The sequence below is a fragment of the Camelus dromedarius genome, chromosome 10 (genome assembly GCF_036321535.1).
Source record: "Camelus dromedarius isolate mCamDro1 chromosome 10, mCamDro1.pat, whole genome shotgun sequence".
In the NCBI taxonomy this organism is placed as follows: Eukaryota; Metazoa; Chordata; class Mammalia; order Artiodactyla; family Camelidae; genus Camelus; species Camelus dromedarius.
The window spans coordinates 41,734,600-41,750,297 of record NC_087445.1 but is presented as its reverse complement, the minus strand read 5'-3'; the positions used below and the strand labels follow the sequence as shown (position 1 = coordinate 41,750,297).

The 15,698-nt window shown below is 30.9% G+C and overlaps 1 protein-coding gene across 5 annotated transcripts in view; it reads right to left on the bottom strand.

Annotated features, from left to right (window-relative positions):
- The window catches only part of VPS13A (vacuolar protein sorting 13 homolog A), a 197,336-nt gene that overhangs the window by 165,177 nt on the left and 16,461 nt on the right, over positions 1-15,698 (bottom strand). For all 5 annotated transcript variants that reach the window (XR_010382701.1, XR_010382700.1, XM_010978070.3 and 2 more), the window contains exons 2-7: positions 11,878-11,921; positions 9,623-9,665; positions 6,471-6,566; positions 6,114-6,215; positions 1,574-1,683; positions 835-894 (exon numbers count right to left, since the gene is read on the bottom strand). Coding sequence is in view for 3 of the 5 variants with exons in the window: in XM_010978070.3 (XP_010976372.1) it covers positions 835-894; positions 1,574-1,683; positions 6,114-6,215; positions 6,471-6,566; positions 9,623-9,665; positions 11,878-11,921 (455 nt within the window). In the remaining 2 variants the exon portion in view is untranslated. The remainder of the gene's footprint in view (positions 1-834; positions 895-1,573; positions 1,684-6,113; positions 6,216-6,470; positions 6,567-9,622; positions 9,666-11,877; positions 11,922-15,698) is intronic.

Sequence of the window (15,698 nt, the reverse complement as noted above, 5' to 3'; positions counted from 1 at the left end):
AAAGTACTTAAAACTGAAACTAAATGACAAATTCAACACTTGTCTATTTTGGATGCAAGCAGGTATTTCATAACTCTCTATGTGCACCTATTATTTTTTAAATTCCTTACTTTAAAAAATTAGACAGGAAGACAGTATGCCACAATTAACAGTGGTGAGAAAATGAATGATTTGTTTTTCTTTAGGCTTTTCATGACTTATCAGTTTTTGAAATGAACATTACTTTTATTCTGTACTTATTCATTTAAAATTCAGATGGATTATTTTAAGTAAAAGTATCAAATTCCATAATTGGCAAATAATAGGTCCTCACATTTGAAAGTAAATTTGATTTATCAATCATTTTTTGAAATGTGAAACAATCTACCCTCAGCTCCAATCCAGTTTTTTTACTTTCTGTACCAATTCTATATAGACACCTATGCCTGATGCTGGCACACATTAACAGTAATTAGTAGTTTAATTAACTATACTGCACAATTAAATACGGTTGAATGTTTTAATTTGAAACAGTATTTTTTTATTGAAGTATAATTGATTTATGACATGTTAATTTCAGGTGTACAGCACAGGATTCAGTTATACATATATATTACTTTTCATATTCTTTCTCATTATTGGTTATTACAAGGTATTGAACATAGTTCCCTGTGCTGTACAGTGGGACTTTGTTGTTTATCTATTTTATATACATTAGTTAGTATCTCCAAATTCTGAACTCCCAATTTATCTTTTGGTAACCCTAAGTTTGTTGTTTTTTTTTTTTTTTAACATTTTTTATTGATTTACAATCATTTTACAATGTTGTGTTGAATTTCTTTTTAAACAAAGTACCTGCATGCTGAGATTCTGGAGGGAAATACCAAATGACAGTGGGTTCTCTCGATCTGTGATCTAAAAAGGAAAAAGTAAATTTTACTCAGCTTTTTAGTAGCTGGACAAAATTCACATTACAGAAAAAGTTAACTCTCCGGGAAGTACGCTATTTCAAACATTCAAAAACATTTTCCTACTTTCTGGAATAATTTTATTCCTATATTTTTCCTACTAATAATTAAAATACTAAGTATCAATGTATTAGTGTGGTACAGTAATAATATATCTGCATGTTTTTCAGTCTACAGAAAAAGCTTATTAAAAAAGTGAGTGACCCTCACGATAGAACTATAAGAAGCTAATAATTATCTGTTTGAGAGAAAAAACATGATATATTTCAGATCAAACAATTTGTTAAGTCTAGCCCTACTGATTTCTCAACCATCGCTCTTTCCAGGAAGTAAATATAATTTATTTTAAAAATACATAACTGCTAAATTCATAATTCCCACCTATCAAAGGAGATCGTAATATAAGAAAAGCATTCTCCTTCATTATCTGATATTTGAGCATTTTAGGAAAGTGTAATCAAGGCACTAAGGACTGCAAGATACAAATGTAATTATAAAAATAAAGATCATGTCATCTTCAGCTCTTTATCCCTCCACTTCCCAGCATCTCATAAGTTGACCACTACAAAGCAGGGGTCAATAAATAGCAAAATGTAAGAATAAGTATTACCTATTAAAATACTTACATCATCTTCATAACGAATATGGATGTTGGAAATTTTCACTTGAAGATTTTTTATTATCTGAGTAATTAATTTCTCTGTAAAAGTGTCCTGTTTCTCCACCCGCTGTTTTTCTACAATTGCAAATATTCTTTTTTTAACTTGAATGAAAAATATACCCTATAAATATCCACATAGTGAGGTAACATAAATGTTACCTTGTTAAAGAAATAAATCTATATTTGTAAACAGAACACTAAAAGCCGGCTTTCCAGAAGTCTTACATACCAAAAGACTTTCGCAAGGGACTGAATGCAGTTTTCAAAAGCTAGTTTCTTGTCCAATCAAACTAAAGCCAACCATGTAGAATTTATTGGCATTAAATTTTATAATTTCTGTTATACTAGGTACACCTGAGTACCTAAAGATATGGAAAATAATAAAGATTATTAGGTAAGAATTATAATAGGCTTATATTAGAAATGTCAGAAACAGCAGCAAAGAAAAAAAAAACTCCCTTAAAATTAGTGATATCATCATAAGTTATCTGTGGTTAGATGCATAAATTAGCTGAATATGCTCCTATCCTAATGAAAACAAAATAGGAAGGCTTAAGATCCTTTCCCTCTCTTCTTTTAAGCAAGGATGAGGGAAGTTCATCATTTGTTTCATTTTCAAAAATGATATTAACTATCTCCAGTTGCATCACTTTCCCGGGAAATATAAAAAAAATAAAGAATTGAGGTTCCTAATTTTTTTAATGTGCCTGTGATAACCACTAAGTACTAATCCTTTTGCCACTACTTGAAAATGCCAAAGAAAGCGATCTCCTTTCCCATTTCTGGTCCTGCTCCACCTATATATATATACTAACTATATTTTCCTCTGATGACCTACTCCCTAAGTCAGCTGACCCAGGAGGTTTCAGATAAAGAAAAGCTGATGAAGACATGTACATCAAAGACAAGGGTGAGTGCACAAGAGGTAAGTGAATGTATTTGAATATACTGAAAAGGACTTTAGAATTAATAAATAGACAGTAAAACATTAACTCTTTGAAGACAGAGCTTTTTATTCTAAATGTTGAATCCCACCACAACCTAATAAAATCCTTTGCTCTATAAATTTATTTGGTCATTCAATTAAATGCCGAATCTTTCTTTCACTATCCACTAGTTTCTTTTTGACTTTCTTATCCAACTCAGATTCTATAATACATTATTTCACCAACACTTTAAACTCTTTTGCTCTTTTTTCTCATTTCCCTCTGTCAATAAATCTCCAACCCTGGATAAAACCAACAGTCTACTTTTTACATAAACATGTGTATGCCTTGCCAGGTGAGTGGTGAAAGAGAAAAATCACAACAGAAAAGATCACCATTACTGTAAGTTAGTCACTGCCAACTTCAACTAACCAAGAACCTTACTATATTTCTCTGGTCCATTTGTTTACACTCTCCAGAACAACTATTTGAAAATTCTTTTTGATATACCTCAAGGATCCAACAACCTTTCCACTGCTCTCTTTACTCTTAGCAGATGATCTTCCGACTATGGAAGAAATAGAAGCTGCTTCTCTGCAATCATCAAGCAATCAAAACAGCTATTTCTAAGGTGACAATGTGCTCCAATGTCATAGATTATTTCTTAATCCTCAATCTACCTGATATCTCAGCAGGATCTGATACATTCTTTGCTTCCTAAAACACCCTTTTCCCATGGAAATACAATCTCCAAGTTTCCTTCTACTTACTTGACTACTCTTTCATCATCTTCTTTTGCTGTTTTCCTCCTCTATACAATCCTTAAATGTTGGATATACTTAGGGCTCAATCCTAGGATTGTTTCTCTTCTCACTTTACACTGTTGTTGCAGGGAATCTCATCCACATCTTATAGCCTGAACTATCGTCCTAATGCTGACAACTCTCAAATATACGTTGGATAAAGTAGGAAGTGAGATATAACTACAGAGAAGCTGGTACATTCAGGAAACTACAAATAAGTTAGTATGTCTGGAACAAAGAATAGAGAATATATGAAAGGAACACAGCCAGTAATGAGACTAGAAAGGCAGATAGGATTCAAATCATAAGAGTTTTTATGTATCTTGTTGAAGAGTTCTAAATTCTATCTGAAAACAACAGAGTATAACTGATGAATTTTAAGCATGGTTGTTTATATTTTAGATCTAAGTATAAACAGGAGTGACTTCTGATTAAACATAAGTTGGATCTATTTCTTAATTCCTCAGTAAAATACCATAAGCACAAAAGTACAGGGTAAAAATGGATAACTCTCCAAGACCAAAAGAAAAGAGTGTATAAGAAACAACAAATAAGAGATAACTTAAAAAATTTAGAATCTGGAAAGCAGACAGCCTTAGACAACATAATAGAAGAAGAAATTCAATCCAAAATGCACAAAGATAAAGATGCCAATAAAACACAAGATGAGTTTGAAAAAAAAAAAAAAAAACCAGAACCCTGGGAATATAAGACCTCAAACTACAAAACTTAGAAGAAAACATAGAGCAAAAGCTATATGACACTGGATTTGGCAACAAGTTCTTGCATCTGACACCAAAGGCAAAGGAAACAAAAGAAAAAGCAGACAAGCAAGACTTCATGAAAATTTTTAAATTTTGTGCGTTGTAGGACACTACCAACAGAGTAAAGAGGGTACCCAGAGAATGGGATAAAACTTGCAAATCACACACCAAATAAGGAATTAATATCCAGTTATATAAATAACTCCTACCATTTAACAACAAACAATAACCCAAGTAAATGATGGGCAAAAGACTTGAATAGACATTTCTCCAAAGATGGCATAAAATGGCCATTATAAGCACATGAAAAGATGCTGAAATACTAACTTTTATAAAAATGCAAATCAAAACTACATGAGATAGCACTTCATCCTATTAGGACCCTACTATCAAAAAACCAGAAAATAACAAATGTTGGTGAGGATGTGAAGGAACTGGAACACTTGTGCACTGTTTGTGGGATTATAAAATGGTACAAACCCCCGGAGAAAATATTATGGTAATTCCTCAAAAAATTAAAGATACAGTAGAATTACCATATGATACAGGAATTCCACTTCTGGGTCTATACTCAGAAGGATTAAAAGCAGTGTCTCAAAGGGACATTTGTACACCATGTTGAGAGCAGCACTATTCACAATGGCTACAGCATAGAAGCAACCCACACGTCCACTGATGGATGAATGGATAAACTAAATGTGGTATATACATAAAATGCAGTGTCATTCAGCCTTAAAAGGGAAAATCTGACATATGCTACAACATGGATGAACCCTAAAGACATAATGCTAAATGAAATAAATCAGTCAAAAAAAAAAAAAAAGACTAACACTATGTAATTTCACTTACATGAGTACCTAAGAATAGTCAAAATCATAGTGACAAAAAATAGAAATGTGGTTGCCAGGGGCTGGGGGTAAAAGGGGAAAAATGGATAGGTTATTGTTTATTGGGTGTAAAGTTTCAATTTTACAACATGAAAAGAGATATGAAGATGGATGGTGGTAACGGTTACAACACAATAAATGTACTTAATACCAGATAACTGTACACTTAAAAATGTACACAGACCACTTTAGAGTGGTTAAGATGGTAAATTTTATGTTATATGTATGCTGCAATAAATTTTTTTTTTAAAAAGAGGATTGGGGGTAGGGATGAATGACCACATAGGATATCAAAAAACTGAAACAGAGAAGAAAACATAATTACAAGAAGTGTTGCCAGGAACTATGTTAAATCTCCTTTAATGTGTTTTACCTGTTTGTTAACAGGTAAAGCGTTTATTATTGGATTTTATTTTTTATTTAAAAAAATAAATGTATGACAAGGATGGTGAGATTAGTATACATATATTTCTTTAAAGATGTTTAGCTATTAAAGGACAGAGGAACACAAGATAAAGAGGTGACAAGGTTAGGAAGATGACTTTGTTTAAAGATAACAGAGGCTACAATATATTTAAATGCCAAGAAGATTCACTAGAAGAAGCTAACAGTACAAAACACAGATGTTGATGGTGACATCATTATCATCACCAGTTTAAGTGGCGAAGGGTTAGATTTCTGCAAGATCTCTGTCACTGACCAAAAAAGGGGGGTTGAAGTAATGAACCATTTTATTCTAGGCTGAATAGGAAGCCAAAGGGTAAACAGATTTGAGAAAATATATCAAAGGACTAAGTATCTCCAAAAGGTGAAGAATTAATACAAGTGGAATAAGAAAGACTTCTAAGTAAGAAAATGTACTTCAAAAAAGTAATTACTGTAGTTAAAAACTAACCTTACCCTTATAAGCTAGGAATATTATTTCCCCTAAGGTAAATTTCTATAAGATAAAATTTCCATAAACATGATAAAACACACAAACCACATTAAAATTCCTCATGTAATAATATTCTGTCATATTTTTAAAGTAATCTCAGTGCCTCCAGAAGAAAATAACATTCAAATGTGATAAATATTTAGGTATTTTCCACTTTTCTTATTACCATTCTAATTTGTTTTCTTTACCTTGATCAGCTACTTTTCGTTTTGCTTCTTCTATTCTTTTCAGTTCCTGTTGCTTTGCTTCTAAGAGTTGTTTTTCTTCTTTTAAAGGATCATATTTTATTACTATAGAAAGCATAAAAGGAAAGAATCTTAGTTACCTTAAACATACTCATTTCAAAATATATCCTGGAAAATAATCACTAATTCAAAGTTTGCAAAAATTTAGAGTAAAAACCAATTTATTTTGAATTACCAAATACAAATTTACATATTAAAAAACAAAAAATTCACCAAAATTATTTGAACAATTATCAAATACAAAATTTTTTTCTATGCACAAAAAAGAGTAACTGAAATGATGTTTAAAATTTGACTTACTAGAAGAAGGTACTATGAGTAAATAAATGTCTTCCAATACGGCTTCAACTGGTTGAGTATAAAGGTTTTTCCATGGAATTTTAAGATTAAGATTACCTACGTGAAAGAAGACAAAAATACTATTCATTCAACCTAGATCTACTATCAGCCTATTTTCTGCCAGACGTTAAAAGAGATAAAGTAGCCTGTGACCTTACAAGCTCAGTCACTTTATAGAAAGCTATTTTACAACCAAAAACAAGCTTTGGTGTGATGATTTGAAATTGGTTTTATTAGTATTGTTGGAAAATGATATTCTGAATATTTACAAGTTTCTATTCATGGCGATCTGTACCACAAACATACCAATATTCTTTTTCCATTAATCAACAATCCCTGATATAAGTTTGATTTTCCCCGATTCTTACTTTAAATCTCTAAGAAATATTTTTCTTATACTTTAAAACAGTAGATTACATACTTTATATAAATGCATTTTTATACAGATTATATAGATAAATATATAATATATGTATGATTATCACCCTAATTACATATACTCACAAACTTCTACAATAATAACCAAGGATCCTGAGCAGTATTAGAAAATTATTCAAACCAATGAAAATATTTTACTACGACCCAATAGCAAAGCATTTCAAAAAGCATTTAGATTTCTTTAACTAAAAAATACTATGTAAGGGGTTCATCATACTATTAATTCTAGTTTTACATATTTAGAAATTTTCTGTAATAGTTTTAATATTTAAAAATTTTTTAAAGCATAAATCTCTATATTTAGAAATAGTTGTCATGAGTAGGGAAGGGAAAGACTTACTAAATATACCACTGCTGCATTATCTGGTTAGTAATACATACTTAGACATATCTCATTATATAACTCCAAAAACACATGTTTAAAACACCCAAAATTGAGAAAAAGATTTCATACTAAATCAATCCACAGAAAAACAAACTACCTGATTTCTAAAAGAGAAATAACTTTCTAAGTTTTGAAATCAGAGAAGAGAGTGATCATTTCAAATTTCTATACTGTCCAAAATATAACCAAAATGAAATGAGCAAATTGGAAAAAATAACTGACAGCTTTGACATTTTATTTATAAAAGTACCAAATGGATTGCTTACCCACATATAGCCACATAAATTAATAATCAAAAAAGTAAGTGAATAAAAGGAGAGAGAACAGTGACACAATAGCATTAAGTAATCAAAGAAACACTTACAAAACTAACAAGGTAGCATTTTTACCACTAGGTTTTTTTTTTTTTTTTAGCCAAACTGTTTTTCCCTCTTCTTATGAAGCTCAGACTTCTTACAGAAAATTTCGAACATTCAGAAAAAATACAAACAATAATTTCAAAAATCTTCCACGTAAAAACAAGTACTTTGAAAATATGTATATATTTATATCTGATATATATGTAATTCTGCATGCTAAATGAGGAAAATTTTGAAAGATCAATAAGACTAACAACACCCAATAACAGCAAAAGGAAAATACATTCTTAAAAAACTGGTTATACTACTGTATCACTCATCTGGAAATGTGTGGTTCTTTCATTCAACAAATTATGTTCCTACTATATGCCAAGTATTCTACTAAGTGAGGATACAATAAAATTAAAATAGAATTTAAAAATTAAATCCACTTCTCAAAAATCTTACTGTCTAGAAGTAAAAAATAAATAGTAATATTTAAGAATGGCAGGTGTTATGAAAGAGATGCAAATGACGCATTAAGTGATACTCAAGATTATCTTATGTATTAGTTGCTGAGTGCAGTTACTTTCTACTACTTTATATCAACACTAAAAATTACCTTTTTATCATTTTTAAACATGGTCAGACAAGAAAAGAGGAAGGAAAGAAGGCAGGCTCCAAATGAAAGCAAGTCTAACTACTCTCCATATGTATATTTTTATTTTCCTTGAATTGATGTCAAATTTATATACACTGATATGCAATGATAATAATTATAAAATTCAATGACTTATGGAAATTTTTAAAAAGCTGTGATCAAAATGTTTACTGTAATATTTTTATACCAATAGAAATACAGGAGTACATTACAATGCCCAAATATGCATTTAGTGGATTATTACACTACCTTAAGAAATAAGGGAGGTCAAATCAACAAAGACCATGAGAAATCTTAATTAAATGTTAACTTAAAAAATTGAATATAAAATCATACAGGTACCATGATTACAAGAAGTTAAAATGTTCACTTGTGAACAATCATATAAAAATCTGCCAAAATAAACATATTAGGTGCCAAAGTAATGGGTGACATTTTTCCTCTCTTGTTTGGGGGGTGGGGTACAGAATTTGAGTCTCAGAACTGTAAATGATAAAAAGCTTTCTCATTCATATGGTCTAAAACCAACCATAAGTGCACAAAATTGTGGAGACATTCATCAGGTAATTTATATAAACTTTCACAATACCATGTTCCCCAAGTGACATCAATACATTGCAGTAACGTTATATAAATTCTACCACAGAAATTATCTACGTAACAAAAAAACTTTCAAGTCACAAATAGTAACACTATTAACCTGCATAACACTTAAACCAATAAAGTTAAAATAAACCAACATAATTTAAGAAACCAAACATACATATTTTTATTAAACATGTTAAAATATCAGTATCTGCTCAAGCTATACATTTAAAAATGTAAACTACAAAAACAAGAAAAATAATACAAAACAAAACAAACAAATAGCACAGTATTTCTTAGAAAACTAGAAAACTTTCAGAACAGAAACTAGGTTTCTGACTGGTTCCTGATGATCCAGACCCTGCTCTTTATACCACGTATCCATGGCCAATCAAAAAACAGCAATGATAATTAGCCAGAAACTTAAGAAAGTGAGACAATCATGTTCTACACTGGATTTAATGCTTTGGCTCTCAACTCATTTCAACACCTAATAAGATGCATAACTTCATGGGAATTCGACAAGGAATATATGGACCTCACAGAATTTTAAAGTTTCACAACTAAGCTCTGCCTAGATGAAAACATATGATTATTTTAATTTATGCTCAGAAAAATTAAAAATATCACATTATAAAGATACTAGACATATTATTCTGGTTGCATATCCAGCAAGGAGGACATTAAAATAATAAAGATAGCTTACCTATATGACCAACTTTAATTTTAAATGGTACATCCAGCTGACTCTACAAAAAAAATGTAAATTATTAGTATATATACAGTTCAACAAAACAGATGATTATTTTTTCTTCCAAAAATTACTTAAGGAATTTAAGTTAACTTACACTTTCTCTCTACCTTCAACACTTACTTAAATTTATAAATACATAATTGCAATTTTATCCTCAAATCCATAAAATTCAGGGAGACAGATCATCTTAAAATAGGGGAAAGGTTCTACAGTAATACTGACCGCCTAAATTATCCATATGAGAATCACTACAGCTTTTACACTGTCTGAAAAAAATTGGGAAATTTCATGTCAGTTTGTATTTCTAGGGAAATTGACCTTCATTTTGCAAAAAATATCCTCAAAAATTTTTCTCCCTACTCAATGCGGAAAGGACAAACTTCAATGGTGCTGAAAAAACTGGATATTAACTTGCTAAAGAATGAAGTTGGAATCTTATCTCATACCATACACAAAAATCAACTAAAAATATGAACTAAGGACCTAACATAAAAACTGAAACTATAAAACCCCTAGAAGAAAACAAAAAAAAATCTTCCAGACGTTAGATTTGGCAATAATTTCTTGGATATCACACCAAAGGCACAGGCAACAACAACAAGAAAAAAATGAATTCAGTTTCATCAAAATTAAAAATTTGTGTGCATAAAAAAAACGGTGCATAACATTGTTAATAGAGGTATAAGACAACCCACAGAATGGGGGGAAGTATTTGCAAATCATCTCTGGTAAGGGGAAATATCCAGAATATATAAAGAACTACAACTCAACCAAAACAAAAAAACTTTGATTAGAAATCAAAAAAACCCGATGCTTTTCAATAGACATTTCTCCAAAAAACATATAAAAATGGACAAAAAGCAAATGAAAAGATGCTCAACCTCACTAGACATTAGAAAAATTCTAAGGAAAACCATTTCATATCCACTAGGATGGCTATTATAAAAAAACATAAAACAAATGTTGTCAGGGATGTGGAGAAATTGGAACCCTCATGCACTGCTGGTGCAAATACAGGCATATCTCATTTTATTGTGCTTTGCTTTATTGCACTTCCCGCATACTGCATTTTTTAAAAACAAACCGAAGGTTTGTGGCAATCCTGTGTCAAGAAAGTCTATCAGTGCCGTTTTCCCAATAGCATAATTTTTTAATTAAGGTTTGTACACTGCTTTTTAGACATAATGCTATTGTACACTTAACAGATTACAGTACAGTGTAAATATAATTTTTATATGCACTAGGAAACCAAAAAAGTCACGTGACTTGCTTTACTGTGGTATTTACTTTATTGCAGTGGTCTGGAACTGAACCCACAAAATCTCCAAGGTATGCCTGTAGAAAATGGTTCAACTGCTGTGGAAAACAGTGGGCAGTTCCTGAAAAGGCTAAACATAAAATTAAAATATAATCCAGCAATTCCATTCCTAGATATTTATCCACAGGAATAGAAAGAAGGGACTTGAAAAGGCATGTATGTTAATGTTCAACAGCAGCATCATTCACAAGAGCCAAAAGGCAGAAACAACTCAACTGTAATCAACAGATAAATGGACGAAATGCAGCATATACATACAATACAATATTATTCTGCCACAAAACGGAGTGATTTTCTGATATACACTACAACATGGGTGAAACTTGAAGGAATTATGCTTAGTCAAGTAACTAGATATAAAATGACAAACAAAAGTATGATTCCATTTATATAAAGTACCTGGAAGAGGCAAGTTCACAAAAACAAAAGTAGATTAGAGGTTAGCAGGGTCTACGAGGAGGGTGAATGGGGAGTTATTTCTTAATGGTTACAAGACTCCCCTTGGAGTAATGAAAATATTTCAGAAATAGATACTGGTGATGGTTGCACAACACTGTAAATATAGTTAAAGTCACTGAATTCTATGGTTTAAAATGATTAAAATGGTATTACAAAAAAATTGAAGATGATTGGGGAGGCAGGTTAACAATATAAAATGAAACCATATAGGAAGAGATAAATATTAGAAATATTATTTAATGGGGAAAAGTACACTGTCAGTTTGTACTTTTATAGAGATAAAAAGTCCATTTTGCAGTATTCACATTCTACAAAAATTATTTTCAAAAAGTTTTCTCAAATATAAATAATTTAAGATGAAGTAAATCAGGAAGAAGTCTATTATAGCTAAATGCACTAATATAATAAAATTTTTATGGCACAAACCTACCAGAGCATTTTCTTTAATTTCAAGATTCTTGAGGGCCACAGCTCCTAAAAGAAAAGATTAAAAAATAAAATTGAAATATTCAAATAATCTTCATTTTAACAAATTAGAATACTTTATACCTATATGTCACGTTAATGAAAAATAATTATAAAAATGTGTAACAGAAAGTAGAATCCAACTTTCATTGTTGGCACACCTTCATTCTTAACTTAGTCTAACAGTTTATGTTTGACCAAAACATCATTTATTATAAGTTCTGACCACTGCAGTTACAGATCAATATTAATGAATACAAACATGCTCATCAAAATTACACAAATAATATGAATCTAGTAACATAACATACAAGAAACTATAGGAAAAATGAATTATATTTAAATATATCTGCAATGAACAACTGGAAAGAAAATTTTAATCCATCCATGTGAGATTAGTAAGGATTTCCTAGAGATATTAGAGTGTTGCCCTATCTTTGCTTTAATTCTGCCATAGAAAACTACTGCCTTCACTTTTAAGTAGTAATTAGAATATGAGTAACTGTTGCCTAAATGTTCACATAATGTATAGGAAAAACACCAAGAAATGAATGTCAGTAACATCCAACAGACATAAGTTGTATAATAAGGCACAAACTTGTTCACACATTGTGGAGGTGACCAATCAGTGAATGATACGGGTATGCGGAGTATCACTTATCTTACTCTTTTTTTCCAGTGTGACATGCAAAACTACAGCTTAAACTTTCCATTTATGGAAAATTCTTTGTACGGCAGCCTTCAATATACTTTGTGCTGTGAATTCTTTTTTCCAATTAGTATATGATGAAGATAGGAAATGAAATACTGAGTAGAACTAAGAAAGTTGCTATTTTTTAAAAAGTTATTTTACATTAAAATGTATCTTCCAAAAATACCATCAAATAGATCTTTAATGTTATATGGTATCTCCATACACTGGTTAAAAAAATTTCAAGGAGTAAAAAGCCTTAGTTTACTCATCTTTTCCAGTGAAAATCCTAATAAATATTATTTCTTTCAAATGTATTTTCCTCAATAAATAAAAAAGGGCTCCCAGTGCTACAAAACTAAAACACATGACACTGAAAAAAGATTGATACTTGATAATTGCATTAAAATGTCCAACAAACTTAATATTTCCACATAAAACTAATTTTAATTACTTGTAGTACAACTTGAAATACAAGTAATTCTAGTTTGATTTCTGCTTACCATGAGATTTTTGGATAGCAGTTTATATATTTGTGATTGTTTTAAGTTACTTATCTCTTAATTTCAAGTGCATTCTGAAAACTCTGCATTTGTACACTCCTCCCCTCATGATTACCGTTTTTGATATATTTTATATCTAATTGTTTTATGTATCCCTTAACTGCTTATTGTGGGTATAGATGAATTTACTATTTTTGTCTTTTAACTTTTGTATCAGATTTGTGTTAGATGATTATTCACCATTACTATATGTCTGCCTTTACCAGTGAGCTTTTTCGTTTCATAATTTTCTAGTTTTTGAGTTGTGGCCTTTTCTTTTTTTTGCCTAGACAGGTTCCTTTACATTTGTTGTAAAGCTGGCTCATAGTGCTGAACTCTTTAAGCTTTTACTTGTCTGTTAAGCTTCTGATTTCTCCATCAAATCTGAAGGAGAGTCTTGCTGGGTAGAGTATTCTTGATGATCAGTTTTCCCCTTTCATTACTTTGAATATATTTTTCCATGCCCTTCTGGACTGCAGTGTTTCTGCTGAAAAATCAGCTGGAAGCCTTATGGGAGTTTCCTTGTATGTTATTTGTGGACTTTCCCTTGCTGCTTTTAAAGTTCTCTCTCTAAGTTTTGTCATTTTAATTACAATGCATCTTGGTGTGTTCCCCTTTGGATTCATTCTTTATGGGACTCCCTGCACATCCTGAATTCTGGTGACTATTTCCTTTTCCAATTAGGGAAGTTTTCAGCTATTATGTTTTGTATAGAATGCTATACAAAAACATTACAGTAAAGACAAACCAAAAATCTTTAATAGATATACACACAACAACAACAACAACAACAAAGAATCCCAAACATAACAACAAAGATATTCATCACAAGATTAAAGAAAAAGAAAGAAAAAAAGATTAAAAAAACAAAGAAAGGCAATAAAAACATTAAATAATCAATAATCACATTAAATGTAAATGGACTAAATGCTCCAACCAAAAGACACAGAGTGGCTGAATGGATACATAAACAGAACTGGTATATACCCTGCCTACAAATGACTTACTTCAGATCTAGAGACACACTCAGACTGAAAGAGAATGGAAAAAGATATTCAATGGAAATGGAAATCAAAAGAAAGGCAGAGTAGCAATACTTATACCTAACAAAATAGACTTTAAAATAAAGATAGTTACAAAGAAGGACATTACATACTGATAAAGGGGTCAATCCAGGAAGATGTAACAACTGAAATATATGCACCTAACGTGGGAGTACCTCAATATATAAGGCAAATATTAACAAACATAAAAGGAAAAATCAGCAGTAACACAGTAATTGTAAACAGCTTTAACACCCCACTTACATCAATGGACAGGTCATCCAGTCAGAAAATCAACAAGGAAACACTAGCCTTAAGTAACACATTAGACCAGATAGACTTAATTGATATATATAGAGCATTCCATGCAAAGGCAGCAGAATACACTTTCTTTTCAAGTGCACACAGAACACTCTGCAGGATAGATTACATGCTAGACCATGAAACAAGCCTCAGTAAATTTAAGAAAACTGAAATCATATCAAGCATCTTTTGCAACCACAACACTGAGACTAGAAATCAACTATAAGAAAAAATTGCAAAAAAACACAAACATGCGGAGGCTAAAAACTATGCTACTAAACAACCAATAGAGCATTGAAGAAAGTAAAGAGGAAATAAAAAGATACAGACAAATCAAAATGAAAACACAATAATCCAAAACCTCTGGGATAAAGCAAAAGCAGTTCTAAGACAAAAGTGACCAGTGATACAACTTTACTTCAGGAAACAAGAAAAATCTCAAACAATCTAACCTTACACCTAATGTAACTAGAAAAAGAACAAACAAAACCCAAAGTTTGGAAAGAAATAAATGAAATAGAGACTAAAGAAAAAAAATAGAAAGATCAACGAAAATAAAGCTGGTTCTTTAAAAGGATAAACAAAATTGATAAACCTTTAGCTGAACATAAGAAAAAAAGGAAAAAAGCCCAAATCAATAAAATCAGAAATGAAAAAGGAGTTACAACCAACACCACAGAAATACAAAAGATCGTAAGAGACTACAACAAAAAAAACTATATGCCAGTAAAATGGAAAACCTAGAAGAAATGGACAAATTCATAGAAAGGTACAATTTCCCAAGACTGAATGAGGACAAAATAGAAACTATGAACAGACCAATTACCAATACTCAAACTGAAGCAGTTGTTAAAAACTTCCAACAAACAAAAGTCCAGGACCAGATGGCTTCACAAGTGAATTCTACCAAATATTTAGAGAAGAGTTAATATCTATCCTTCTCAAAAATATTCCAAAAACTGCAGAGGAAGGAACACTTGCTTAAGTGGGTCAATATACATTATTGGAGTCCAAGAGGAGGAGAGAGATTAATATATGAATCATGGGAGTCCCAGAGGAGAGATAAAGGGGCAGAGAACTTATCTGAAGAAATAATAGCCAGAAACTTTCCAAATTTGAGGAAAGACATGGATATATAAATCCAAGAATCTCAAAAAAGAAACAATAATCAAATAGAGACTATTAAAGGTAGCAAGAGAAAAGTGAT